The sequence below is a fragment of the Camelus dromedarius genome, chromosome 6, assembly GCF_036321535.1.
Source record: "Camelus dromedarius isolate mCamDro1 chromosome 6, mCamDro1.pat, whole genome shotgun sequence".
Classification (NCBI taxonomy): Eukaryota; Metazoa; Chordata; class Mammalia; order Artiodactyla; family Camelidae; genus Camelus; species Camelus dromedarius.
In genome coordinates this window covers 42,957,846-42,972,191 of record NC_087441.1, presented here as the reverse complement: position 1 = coordinate 42,972,191, position 14,346 = coordinate 42,957,846, and the positions used below count along the sequence as shown (strand labels likewise).

General features: G+C 47.1%; 1 protein-coding gene across 5 annotated transcripts in view; it reads right to left on the bottom strand.

The window, feature by feature from the left end:
* Positions 1 to 1,999: 1,999 nt before the first annotated feature.
* FYN (FYN proto-oncogene, Src family tyrosine kinase) overlaps positions 2,000 to 14,346 on the bottom strand; it is a 198,558-nt gene continuing 186,211 nt past the window's right edge. For all 5 annotated transcript variants that reach the window (XM_010992002.3, XM_031456177.2, XM_031456178.2 and 2 more), the window contains one exon: positions 2,000 to 2,664. In XM_010992002.3, coding sequence (XP_010990304.1) covers positions 2,456 to 2,664 — 209 coding nt within the window. In that variant the 3' untranslated portion in view covers positions 2,000 to 2,455. The remainder of the gene's footprint in view (positions 2,665 to 14,346) is intronic.

The following is a 14,346-nucleotide window of genomic DNA, read 5'->3' as shown; positions in this document are numbered from 1 at the left end:
AAGGACCTCAAAGATGAATTCAAGGCTGTATTTTGAAGAGACTGTATTTTTTCTTTAAAAAATCTGTTTAAAACAGATTGCTATGACTTTTTCAGATCTTTTGGAAAGACCAAGTCAAAAACAGTCACAAAAATCCCCCGAGACTACTTGAAAGTTATCCATCCTAGTGGGATGTGAAAATGAAAAACAAAGTACTATCTTTAAAAACATCTGGCATCTAGAACGTGTTAATAAATTGCCCAGAATTGTGATAATAATTGTATGTAATAAGATCTTTGAAGTTTTATCAGTTTAGCAATTGTATTAATACCAAAACCAATACCATAAAAACTTGGTTAGCCAGAAAAATCCCTGCTTCACTTAAAACATGTTGGAAACTTTCTAAATATAAAGGCTATTTCAGCAAGAAAACCACCCTCCTTGTATGCTTTCTCATGACATCAGGTATCTCAGAATCCCAGGATCTTAGACGTAGGAAACTATAGCCAATCTCATCCAACCCCCTCATTTATACAGACAGGACCTGGAAGTGAGAGATTCCAGGTGGCTGTTAAGGACCAGCAGCTGAATGAGTGCAGAGCCAGGCCTGGCCTGTTAGCCCGCAGACCCACTGCCCCGTCTACCACAACAGGGTGTTCCCCTGCTTAGCAACTTCATTACAGAGATGGAGGGACACTGGGAAATGTATATATTGACTCCACGACAAGAAAGATTCTTCTTGTAATTGTCTCTTTCTCCTATAAGTGAGACAGAAAATTCCAGTTAGAGAAAATGTCTGATAAATTTAAATGTTAAGGTATGCCTCATCCTGCTTTAACAATCCTCTGAATTAGCTAGACAACAGCTCAGCCTCTCTGGTGGTGGTGGTGGTGGTGGGGGCTTGGGAGGGGACCCTACTCCAGGTGTTCTGAATGTTCCTGTCATTTGGAAATCAACTGCAAAATGGTTAAATTCTCCAGGTGACTCCTTACCACCTGGAGTGGGACAGATATGTCCCTCAGAGAATATCTTCCATGATTTAAACAAATGATCAAAAAAAAAAAAAATTCAAATGTAAAATGCTCTCATTTTAATTACTAAATTAAGAAAGTTAAACAATTTAAAAATGTAAACTCACAAAGGAATCATAACAAAAAAGGAATTCAGACTTCAGAGTTGCTACTCAGTATTAAAAACTCGATAGAAATAGGATTTTTGATTTGTTGTTGTCAAACATATGTAAGGTTGGTACAAACAGCAAACTAAAAATGTAATACTTTTTTTTTTTTGTGCATCCCCATGAAATGCAAAGTAGTGCATAGTTATTTCACTGGAGAACTCTAGGACATAGAGAAAGTCATTTCATTAGCAGTACAGGACATTAAAACACTTATTTTACAATGAAAAATGTACAACCCCTACCCACACCTTCCTGTAAGTTTTAATTGCATGAGAAAGTTTAGCAGGTTGCCATGACTACAATGCTATGGGTTTTAGACCATTTAAATGTGGTTACAAGGTTTATTAAATAAAAAAAGTTGGAAACATTTCAGCATTCATGGTTTTATACGGGAAGTTTGTGTGGTATCCATCTTCTAGTTGCCCTGGTAGTATTGGCCGCTTGCTTGCTTAAACAGGCTCACTTCTAAGTTTCAAGAACAAACTGTGGTAGTAAGTCGAAGCAAATACTGGAAACGGAACTGGTGGATGGAGCTGCTGGAAGAGTCTAAGTACCAGCCACCTACAGGTACAATCACAAACCAAAACAGTGCAATCCCGATCAAAAAAGAAAAAATGCAGAATCATGCTTTGCAAAAGCCGAAAATAAGTTTTCAGAATAACACCAGCGCTTTTATGTTGATTTTATAGTCAAACCTCACTCTGGGTCCTGAAGCTTTGCGGCCCACGTTGGCCATGGTCTCCACATTAGCACCCACATGGTGTATGTACATGGACGTATATATTATATATATATTCATATTTATAAAAAAAGAAAAAAACAAACACCTGTCCTGATCAGTTTTTGTTAAAACATGAAAAAAAATTTTATTGTTTTAGACAAAGAGGCCACTTTTGGAAAATAATACTTTTTTTTTTAGTTGAATCAGGTGAAGACAGAGTTAAAATCACATAGGATTTGCATTTTAAAAAAAGGAAAGCACTAGGATCGTTGGCACTGGAGTAACTATTTACACTGAACAGAGATTTGGCCTTTTACATTAACATCGATACAATGCATTTTCCAAAGTCTGAGAAATAACAAGGTTCTGTCTCGTATGCTTCACAGAGGAGGTTCGGATTTGGGGACAGGTGTCATTAATGAGGGCCATGGAAGTTCGTCAGCTTCAGAGTCACATGCAATCTGATCCCGGACGGTTCTGGCTGCCCTGCTTGGAGCAGCAGGCTACGGAATTGAAAGCTAATGGGGAGGGGGCGGGGAAGCCTCTGGGACAGGCCTCTCTCTGCAGACCAGGTCTTACAGGTTTTCACCAGGCTGATACTGGGGCTCTGTCGCGGTGAAGTAGTCTTCCAGGAAGCCCTGCAAGTACTCGAAAGTGGGCCGCTCTTCGGGGTCCTTTTTCCAGCAGTGGATCATGAGCTCGTGGAGAGAGATGGGGCAGTCCTGCGGGCAGGGCATCCTGTAGCCGCGCTCCACCTGCTCCAGCACCTCCCGGTTGTTCATGCCTGCAAAGACAAGCGCGGTGAGAGCAGGCAGCCCACGCCCTGGCCACCGCCCCTCAGTCACCTCTCTCTTCTGCTTGGAGCCTATGCGTGGTTACAGCATGTTGAGGGCCCCACCTCACCCAAAGTCAAACCCTGTCTTCAATGGGATATCACGCCACTCAGACATAAAAAAGGACCCCATCGCTGACACACACAAAACCCTGGAGGATGAATCTCAAAAGCATTATGAGTGAAAGAAGCCAGACACAAAAGGCAATGTGCTGTATGATTTCATTTATATGAAATTCTAGAAAAGGCAAAACTACAGTGATAGAAAGCAGATCAGTGGTTGCCAGGGGTGAGGGGGAGGGGAACCCTGCAAAAGGGCCGCAGGGAACACTGAGGGGTCATGGAAACATTCTGCATCAGCAAACCATCCCTGTAAAGGCCAGACAGTAAAGATTTTAGGTTTTGTGGGTTGCATATGATGTCTGTCACATATTCTTCATTTTATTTATTTTTACAACTCTAAAAATGTACAAAACAGAAACAGGGTGGGAGCCAGATTTGGCCTATAGGCTGCCAACCTGTGTCCTACATCCTGGATATGGTGGTGTGACTGTTCGTGTTTGTCGGAACTCACTGAATTCTTAAAATTGTTGGATTCTATTGAATGTAAGTTACACTTCAATTAGGCTGACAAAAAATATGAATGAAGTAGATACAAACAAATGGATAGAATGAAAAATAAAATGAATGAAAAAATAAAATAGAGTGTTTATGCGACTCCTAAGCTCCGTTATGAACTTCATACATTAGCTGTCCTCGTGCCTGGGCAGGCTCTTGGTGCCCCAGGGTCCGAGATCTGACTTCACGCCACCATGCCGGGTACCGTCCAGACCAGAGACCCCCAGGTGCCCTAAGGTTTGATGACTTTGCTGGGGAGACAGGGCGTCTGTGTTTACTAATGACCTAGGACAGGCCATCTATCACCCGAGACCTCTGTGACCCTCTGGGGGAGCTGCCCAATGTTGAATCATCAGGCTGCATGGAACTAACAGGAGATGCTCTGGGCGTCTGCTACCCCTTTAGAGAATGCAGTCTTCCTGCATGTTGGCCATCTAGACAGAACAGGAAACACCACACTTGGGATGAGGCGAAGGCCCAGACCCCTTTGCCAATGACTGCCAGGCTGCTCTCTTCTCTGGTTTTCCTTCTCTTTTTTGTCATATCATGTTCTGCCATTGCCTGCCAAGCCCTTGTATGTTTTGGCTGCTCCTTGGCCCTGAGCTTGTAGTCTGGAGTCCTCTCCAACTTCTGACCTCGTTAATTTATAAAAGCAAGAACCTGATTTCCAGCCATTCAGAAGCCCAGGTTTCCCCCTAGCTCTCAGGGAGATAACCAGCAGGCACAGCATGTCCATGGAACGGCTCCCTTTAATTCTGGAGAAGGTAGCAACCCGCTGGCTAGAAGCCCGTAAGCCTGGCCAGAGCAGCTGGGCCCAGATCACAACCCTGCCCCCTGGGGAGGGGCCGCTCAGACTTTGGGATTTGTTGCCAATTCTCTTTGTTTTGCTGTTGCTTTTGGGGCGGGGTCTGTCCCGGCTCCTGCGGCTGTCAACCATAGCCCTGTCAGTCACATGCTTACCCAGACCCTTTCAGGATGCTTTCTTATTCCCTGCCACTATAGTTCCTTGAGGTGATAAAATCCATGTATTATTCCCGCTGTGCTGAAGCAAGCCTTCAATTTAATTATTCTAACATCACCTCAGGGGTGACCCTTATTCCAGTGAGAGCAGTTTGGTGCACGAGTCTGCGTTCCCCGCCTCCACACCACGCCAGACTTTACAGGTGTCCTCTTCAGGAGGATGTTCAGTCAGCTCTGTGGCTAAATACCTTAAATCCTCCTCCAACTACTGAAAACTCATTCTGACAACTCAGGATGGGGTGGGGGTGTTGGAAGGAAGGGCAGAGGCTGGGGTTTCCAGGAGACTGTCCTGCAGTCTCTGGACAAACAGGGCAAGAGACAGGGACCAACATTTCCTTATTTACAATTCCCAGGTTCAACAAGCTCTGCAACCCAAAAGCTCTGGTAATGCACTTGGCAATGCGGCTGGTCTGAACTCACCTCATGGGCTATAAAACTTGACCTGGTGTGAGGCTGCTGACTGTTTTTACTTTTCATAGGCATTGCTGCAGAGGTAAGAAGGTGTCTGAATACAGAGTGCAGCCCCAGACTCTCCTAGGGTGTTATATAAATGATGTTCTAAGCACTGTATGGACTTTCTCAAAAAAAAAAAAAAAAAAAAAAAAAAAGAGTCTGACTCTGAAGCACATCCAGTCCCAAGAGTTTTGGCTGGGAAGCCCTGCCTGGCACGAGTGACAGCCGCCACCACATTCCAGCCAGCCCGGAAAGGTGAACAGAGAGTGTAAGCACGAATCAGGACTGGCATCCTCCGAAATGTCTGCTCTGTATGTCAGTACAGTCCTTGGTTTCATAACATCTCAGAAACCACATGGCCCAAGCCTGCAGAAATCCCTTGTCCCTGGCCCTGCCAGAGGCCTGTGGGAACTAGAGGAGAGACAGGCAGAAGGTCTGAACCTCAAAGCAGGTCCTCTGGAGGTGGTTACAACCCCACCCCTGAATGCCTCCTAATGCTTTATTCTGAGACCATCCGAAACAACTCTGCAGAGCTGAGTTAATCATCCTCCTATTGCTCTGCGGCACGTATGTAAGTACACGTTTCATGTTATTGAAAAACAGACTACGCATGGAAAGATTTCAAGTATTTTTTTTTAAACTCTTGTTTCAATCTCCACCAATGGATAGTTTAATTGGCCACTTGGGTCAAGCCTGTTTCTATGGTGCTCTGTCCGAGCCTCGACACAGTGGACGCAGCAACTTGACCCTTGGCATAGAGCATCTCCCAAGGCCGCCTGCGTCCTGGGCACTTGTGACGGGGGTGGAGCTGCACCTTGGCCCACATGGCACTGGACGCCAGCTGGCCTCCCTGTCAGCTCTTCCTCGCCCCTCCGCTCTCTCCTCTCATGCCTCTTTTGCTCCCCAGGCCTCTCCAACGTGGGGTGCACACAACTGATTGCTTGTACCGGGCCAAACAGAAATAGCAATGTCAGCTTTGCCAGAAAAGCGGGATATAAGACAACGCACTTGGCTGACAATGATAATCCGAATGGGACGAGCTCTCTTCCAACCACCTGTACACCAGAGGCGGACCCGGCACCCTCAGGCTGGGCCTCCGCGGGGGTAATCGCACAACCAAGAGACCGCCGCTGCTCAGCAAGGCTGGGGGCAGTTTTCACTTGACAAACAATAGCCAGAGTAATCGATTTGTGTTCATATCTTTCTAAAAAAATAGTATTTTCAGCTATAAGAGCTTTGAAAAATTGTATTTTGTTTCAAGAATTTCCTTTTAGCAAAAATGGATTTTACTCTTTGTGCTACCATTTCATGTTTTCTTTTTAGATGGCTTCATATTTTTGTTACAAGGACTGTTACTTCTCCTCTTTTAGCCACTTTTCCTCAAGACACTGGTTTTATCTAATACCTGGGAGGTGAAGGCCGGGACCGGGAAGGGAAAACCCAGTGGCGTGAGTGCCTGGTGGTCAGCAGAGAGTCTCAAAGGGCACGGGGACACTAGGAGAGAGGCGTCTTTGTATCTTACTTCCAGCTGAGGAAGCGGACTGGGAGGGAGGAGGGTGCCTGGGGACGTTTTTCCTTTTTTGGTGGAGAGATTGTTAGGAGAGAAACAGAAAAGATAGAAACTTTAAAATATGGTGTATGGACATGTTTTAGGGAAATGCTCTCACCAACAGTTCGGGCCTCCAGTTTCTTGGTGGGAGGCTAAGAAACTGACGGTTTTTCAACAGGAGGGTGGGCTCCACCAGTCAGTGGTGTCTGACCCTGCGAAGCATTGTTCATCATCACAAAGCTTCCCAGGGCACGTTGCCTGGCTCCCCACCTCCACATCAGAGAAGGAGCACAGGGCTTGGTGGCCAGTGAGCAGGCACACTCGCCATTTTCACTCTAGCCCTGTCCTCCCCTGCCCCCACCGCAGCGGCTTGGGACCCTCCTGATCTCTTGCTGGAGTCAGGAAAATGGGCCAGTTCCATGGGTCCCTCTCACAGGCCCAACGCAGTGGTACTCAGCTCACAGAAGACCTGTGTAGACTGCTGTGCTGGGATGTGCTTTCAGACTCCTCTGCCCTGATCTTCCACGGGGTCCTCCTGTCACCCTGTGTTTCAGGCTTTCACACATGCTCACTGGTAGCATCATTTTCAGTTGGTCTGCCCCACTCCACAGCGGAGATTCTTTGGTCAAGTGGACTGTATTCACTTCCTGCCATTATGACCACATTATCTGTTAGAAATCATGTGGCTGGCTTCCTCTTGGTTTCCGAGTTAAGGTCAAGTTTCCAACTCTCACTTCCCAACCCTTACTACAGATGGTTGCCAACAGAGTCTACTCCCATGTGTGTTGTGTTTTCTCTCCTTTCTCTCCTTTTTCCCTCACTCCTCTTCTTTTAAATGTTCCTATTTCTCTTCTATGAGCTGTACATTAACTCCGAGAGACTCCCTGCTTTTCTTTTTGATTCTTTAGGGAAGAAAACAATTCATCTGCATTGGCAGAACCACATCACCACTTCCGACTCCATGTCTCTCAGCAGGTGACTTGAATTTCTCCAGCCTCAGTTTCTTGATCTGTCAACAAAGTAACTACCTCGACATTCACTGTGCTTTCAGCTGTTTGAAAAGGAATGACTTCTATGAACAGAGAGTGTTTGGCTCTCCAGCTCTCCAATTGTGCAGCTTCCTAGTGTGGATCTCTGAGGGGCCCCCACTGCACAATCAGGGATTTTCACTGCTACCTGTTCAGGTTTGCCTCTGGATTGGACTTGGGGTTGCGAGAACCCGGATTTTTGTGCCATGTGAATAATTCAGCACTTCAAGAATGGGAATGATGCTCAGGTTCTCAGATATCCAGCTTCCTCTTGCAAACCAAGCTTTCTGTTGAAAGGAAATTATACTCTATTGTGCATAAAGCTTTCCGTCAGAGGCTCCCCCTGGCTTCTCTGCATAAACCCTGTAAAAAGCCTTTCTGTTTACTTGTCTGTGGAGCAGTGTGGTGCGTGCCGGGAGGAAGGAAGGAAGGAAGGAGGGCGAAGTTAATGCCGCTTGCTCAGCACGAGTGTGTGCTACCAGACCATCGTGTGCTCTAGGGATCTAACTGGGCAACAACTGGGACGCTTCAAGTCAGGTTTCGGTTATGAGACCAAAGTACAGATTTCGGGCAGATAGATGCTGTTCAAAGAGCAGAGTTGAAAACAAAGGAGTGACCTTGAGAAGGCACAACAATGACTAGTTTTGTTTCTTTTCCCCCATCTTAACCACAGAACCTCAGAACAGCTGTTTTTATTAAGCCCACTGTATTAATAAACACAGAGATGACGGTGACTCGGGTACCATAACACACAAAGGTTATTTCAAGTTGATAATACACTACCGTGAAGAGCTCCTTTGTCCCAGAAAAGGTGGCAGAATGAGAGAGAGGGGGAGGCTGCCCATGGAAGGCCATGGACATGCACAGCGAGAAGGAAGAGCAGCAGGAGGCAGGACTCAGGAGCGGCTGCCCTCTTCACCTGCGTCCTCCTCCCGCCGCCCGCTCCCCTCCTCTCACCAGCCACACCGGCCAAGAGAAACCTTGCAGGGGGAGGTGACAACATGACTCCTGAGCATTCCAGGCAGAATCCCCTCTGGAGGGAACACCATGAGCCAAAAGGAAAAGCCTGCGGACTGTGGATGGGGGCAGAGAGGGCAGAGGACAAAGCACCCTTGTCTGAGATGAGAGGCTTCATCCCACTTCCCGTTCTCCTGGCTGGAGAGTCCTAACCTCCTCCTACCCCAAGAAAACCCCGCTCCTGTTGGCATGTCGGGCACAGCAGGGATAGGAGTGCAGGCAACAATGACGGGTTGCTGGACAAAGAGGAATTTATGTCTCTGGTTCAGGCGCTGTCTGGGTGGGGCGGGGAGAGGACAAAAGTGGAGACTCAAATTCTTTAAGGAAAGCGCTATAGATTCACTACTTTACCTTCCTCTTCAAGTCCATATCAAGCCACTAGATGCTTTCGCAAAAGTCAGGCAGCTGTCACTGGTTAAAAGATTTGAAAGTGCTTCAAATGCACGAATAAATGTGCTTAAGAGAACGTTCCTGCTTTGTCAGATCCTGCCAAATTCCCAAAGCAGGTGCTCAGCTGAGAGCCAGGGCACGGAACAGCCAGGACATTCTGCCTAGAATGGAGCTGGGACATGGTGTTTGAACTGACCACTGGGTCAATTTCCCAGAACAACTTTGAGGACAGAGGCTATTTTGTGGCTGGGAAAAACATGCTATATTTATGTGTGGAGATGATGAAATAGAGCTGAAAGGCTTTGCAGGCTACGGGCAAAGTCCTGTTTAAAAAGCCTCATAGGCATAATCTTTTTCTCCCCCTGCCAAACCGGTTATCCATCCATCCATCCATCCATCCATCCATCCACTTAGACTTATTGAAAGTCTACTACTGGGCAGATACTGTGCTGGGCATGCGGAACACATAAAAAGAGCTCCTTTCTCCTTAGAGTTCAGAGCTACTGGGAAATAGAGACACATAGACAAAGGCTTCAACAGAGATGTGCCCAGTGCTGTGGAAACAAGCAGAAGGGCCAACCCAAAAAGAGATGTGGAGAAGGCTACACAAAGGAAGAGATGTTCGAGTTGGGCTTTGAAGGATTCTGAGGCAGAGAGTGGAGCTGAGAAGATAAACTTGATGTCTTAGAGAGACCTCTTGGTGTGAAGGGTCGGGAAGTTGCAAGAGAGAAATCATGTCAGGTCATGTCACCTGCTCAAAGCCCCTCAGTGACTCCTCATCTCACTGAGAGTAAGAGCGAAAGTCCTGAGTCTATTTCTGCTTTATAAATAAGTTCATTATATCATTTTTAAAGATTCCATCTATGTGATATCATATGGTATTTGTCTGTCTTTGTCTGACTTATTTCACTTCGAATGATAATCTCTAGGTCCATCCAAGTTGCTGCAAATGGCAATATTTCATTCTTTTTAATGGCTGAATAATATTCCTGTGTGTGTGTGTGTGTGTGTGTGTGTGTGTGTGTGTGTACACACCATATCTTCTTCATAGACGTGGAAAGCAAACTTGTTACCAGAAAGAGGCAGGGGAGGGATAGATTAGGAGTTTGGCATTAACATACACACTGCTATATATAAAACAGATAAACAACAAGGACCTACTGTATAACACAGGGAACTATATTCAATATCTTGTAATAACCTATAATGGGAGAGAATCTGAAAAAGAATATATATATGTATGTGTATATATGTATGTGTGTGTGTGTATAAACTCAATCAGTTTGCTGTAAACCTGAAACTAACACAGCATTGTAAATCAACTATATTAAAAAAAAAAAAGAAAAAGAAAAAGCAAGAGACCTAACCATGACCTAGGAAGGCCCTACTGATCTGCCTGGGGCCTTGTGGACCTCCTGCTCCCTCTGCTCCAGCCACACCAGTCTCGCTGTGGTTCTCAGGGCCCTTGTGCTCTGTTCCCTCTGACGGGGTTTCTTCCTCTGGAATCGACCCCGAGCCTTGCTTCTTTCAGGCCCTTCCCCAGATGTCACCTTCCCAGTGAGGTTCTCCCTGGCCATCCTCTATCCCCTTCCCATGTTATTTTTCTCCATACCCATTACCGCCAGCCATCACTGACTGTATTTTGCTTATTTATTTTCACTTATTGTCTGTCTCCTCTAAGAATGAAAAGTTCAGGAGGGTGGGAGTCTTTGCTGGCTCACTGCTACACCCCTGGTGCCCACCCAGCACCTGGCCTAGAGTCAGTACTCAGTAAATATTTATGGAATGACTGAAGGAAAGAGTTACAAAGGACTACACCAAACTAAGGCTACTGGAGTTGATCTGGAAGGAAGGGGAAGCTGTGGACATTTTAACCAGTAGAGTCAGATAACGAATCTGTGTGTTCTAGGATAGCCCTGGTGGTGACAATGACAGGATGGTGGTGGTGGGGGCCGTGGGGAGAGACTGGAAGCAGGGAGTCCCATGACGGGGTCACTGCACGAGAGGGCGACAGCCTGCCATGGAGCAGCAGCAGTGGAGGCAAAGAGGAAACAAAGGATTTGAAGGTGAAATGACAGGTTAAAATGCATAACTCTTGAGTTTATGCATCAATCCTCAACCCTAGAAAACTGCTTTAAGTGTTTTCATTTCTCATCTATAACAATGCATCAGTACAAAATCAGTTCTAACCTCGATGCAAACAATGGCTCCGAACCTTGATGGTAAAGCAAGTCGGACAGCCGTGCTGAGGACGCACTCAGGCCAGGCTGAGCTGGGAACCTGGAAAACGAAGCTGCTCTTTGGAACTGCATCCGTCTTTGCCACACACCTTGGGGGCAACCTTCTTTGTCTGGCAGGGTGATGGGACTCCTCTCCACCACCTCCCTGTAATCTCAGTGTCACCTTTCAGTATTTTTAAGTTGGCTTCAAGGCTCTTGCTCAACTTAAGACTGTTCTTCCCTTCTTTCATTCCACTCCTTTTACAAAACTTGCTAACTAACCAACTGATCTGATGTTTTATCATCGCCTCATCCCTTTAACCCTTTACTCGGTCCCCTCTTACATACACCATTCAAAGTTTCTTCTCCGATTCTTTATCTGGACCTTCTTTCACACTGGGCAAAAATGCCTGGAAAGCTTCCATAAAACCCATTTACAAGTCACTTTCCTTTATCCCTTGACCTCCATCCTCATCTGTCAGCCAAAGTGACTTTCCTGTGCATAAAGGTGCCACAAGACTATACTCAGGTACAAAAGAGCTCATAAAAATGTACCTCCACCCACTGTTCTTGAAAAAAGAATGACATGAAAATGCACTCGCACCAACTGAGAAAGACCTGCATCAAGCTGTCAGAACAGAAGTCACAGTGGACGGGGACTGGGAGTCTGTCCTGGGTGCCGCCCGTGGGCACGAGGACTCGGGGCGGAGCAGCAGCCCTCTGCGCACACTGCTGCCGTGGCCACGCTGATGGATGGCGGGGACAGAGGGGCAGGCCTTCCCTTCACGGTGACATCAGATGTAGTTTCATGAAACCGCCTGTTCCTTAGGAGTTGCTATCCTTCATTGGCTAGTCATCCTATCATTGGAATCCTTCTTTAAAAGCCTCTCCCTCAAGAAGAGTTTACCTTGAGATTCAGAAGTCCGATCAAACACTATTATAGTTCTGCTAAAGAACAAAAACAAGAAGCACGCATGGCTAGGATCAGGTGTGGGAACAACTTCCTGTGGCTCCTGTCATTCCCCCGCCGACACAGCTCCCAGGCCACCGCTGCAGACCAGCCAGCCTCCCTCCGGCAGCATCAGGCCCCTCGCCGGGCTCTTACCAGGCTTTCCGGCGGCTCCTCCAGGCGCTCCGCCGCACAGCTTCCTTCTCCCCAGACTCCTCATCCCGCAGCTCCTTGTGCTGGCGCCGTCCTGTCCTCCCAGGCCTTGGTGCCTTCCCACGTGCCCATTCCCGTCTGGGACCCTCCTCCCTCTTCCTCAGCCTGAGGGGGACCCTCTGTGCCTTCTTCTGCACGAAGCTTCCCAGACACACCCTTTCTCTCTGCCACCTCACAGGATTTGGGCGGCTCTGCACATGGGCAGCTGTTCCTAGTGTGTGATTACGCATAATAACGCGGACTTAGTTTTCATTTCAAACTCCTTTGCCATCCTCACAGGATGCTGAGTGAAAAGCCCTTCTCAGGATCTGTGGTATGGAGATGCCTGTGCCCAGGTAACCAGGTACTCCTGACCCTGGGATCAGAATTATGATCCAGGGCCCACAGTGGGTGCATCCAAGTATTCCACTCCTCGAGGATGATCTCCTCTAACAATAAAGATGGAACGAAGAGGCTCATTTCTTCCTGGATTTGTTGCATATTTTGTCTCTCTGACTATGAGCTCCGTGAGTACAGGGACTGAGTTTACCTCTTTGCTCACCGTTCTCTCCCCAGCAACTGCAACAGCACCGTGCTCGAGGACCGTCCTCACCAGTGTTTGCTGAGAGTGCGAATGTCTTATTTGTACTTATTTCCCAGATAGAGCAAAATGCCAGGCACAAGCCACACTTACTGATGCTCAGCTGAGTGAATGAAACAGCCTAATTGTAAAACCAGCAGCTTTCTTTATGCTAAAGCCAAATTTGACGAAAGACTCTCCCTCAGAAACACACACCTGCCTTCCTTCTCTGAGGCCCCCGCCCCCACCCCGACCCCTTTGTCTTGGCTTCTGTGTGTGACCCTGAGAAATGAAAAGCAGCTTTGTCTCCCTGGGAGGAAAGGCTTCACAAAAACGCAAAGCACTGACCTCCTGCACAACCACACTGAACACACCGGGTGACCACAGACCTGCGGGGCTCAGGAAGCACTGCACTCAAAAGTCAGACAATAAAGAAGAGGTGCCTTCACATCCTCAGAATCCTGAGACCTGCAAGCTCTCCCCTGTAAGAAGCAATTCAAAGATGCCCGTGCTGTGCTCCAGGCCCCTCCAGGGCAGCCCTTTCTTGCGGGCTGGTTGGCTCTTCCCGGAGTGTCTGCCCACGCGTGCATGCAGGGAGCAGCGCCGCCTCATTCATGACAGCGACTCCATCCGCATCCCTGAATGCCCAGTGCTGGCGCTTCAGGGACCGGGAATTTGTCAGTTTTGCCTCTGTGCCAACCCGGCTCTCCTAGGAGTCTTGTGGCTATGACCAACCCAGAAGGAGATCTTCTTTACTTCTCTGCATTCTCTGAAGATGACCAGAAGCAGTTGCAAAAGAGGAACAAAGGGATTACAAATTAATCTGCCCTCCTTGGCTCTTCCGACTGCAAAGATACGATTACAAACCCAGGATTGGCAAGAGACCTCAATTCCTCGTTAATCTCCACTATTGTTTCTATCACTTCTTTTTTCCTTTTTTTTTTCTTTTTAAGCTCCTTTCTTAGGCAGGGAATGATGGGGGGCTATGTTCTTTCTTCAACAGTAACTGAAAAATATGTCCTTAACATTCAGAAAGCAGATTGTCCCTGCACTATAACCACTAAAGCGTGGAGGTGGAATGGCATGAGTGTCCTTTACGTCACCATCTGTCTAAATTAATGAGTTTAAGAGTGGATAACCTAAACTCGTGGTTTCTTTGGGAGAACATGACTCTGATAATCCAGAAAAAATTCCAGGGTTTAGAATCTCCAATTTCAGAAACTAACACAACACTGTGAATCGACTATACTTCAATTAAAAAAAAGAGTCTCCAATTTCTTTACATTATACTTGCTTTTGCAGAGCATACTTTGTTCAGAAACGTGCAGTGCGTGGCTTCCACACTGTGTTTCCCTGGTGCCTGTGCTCTCCCTGGCCATCTGGAGTGGAGCCTGCAGACAGTGCGGGTCCTGGTGTCTCCCTGCCAGGTTCACTCCATGGGTCAGCGCTACAGACTGATCAAAAAGCAGTGGGGACTTTTCCCCTCTTTTTCCAGAAGTGTCTGCAAACTCCAACTGGGCAGAAGTTCTGCCAGTGACATTTCTGCTCTGGGAGCCACACGCACACTCCTACCGAGAGGAGAGAGATTCCATGAATTGAGGTGGCCTGAAGTGTTTACC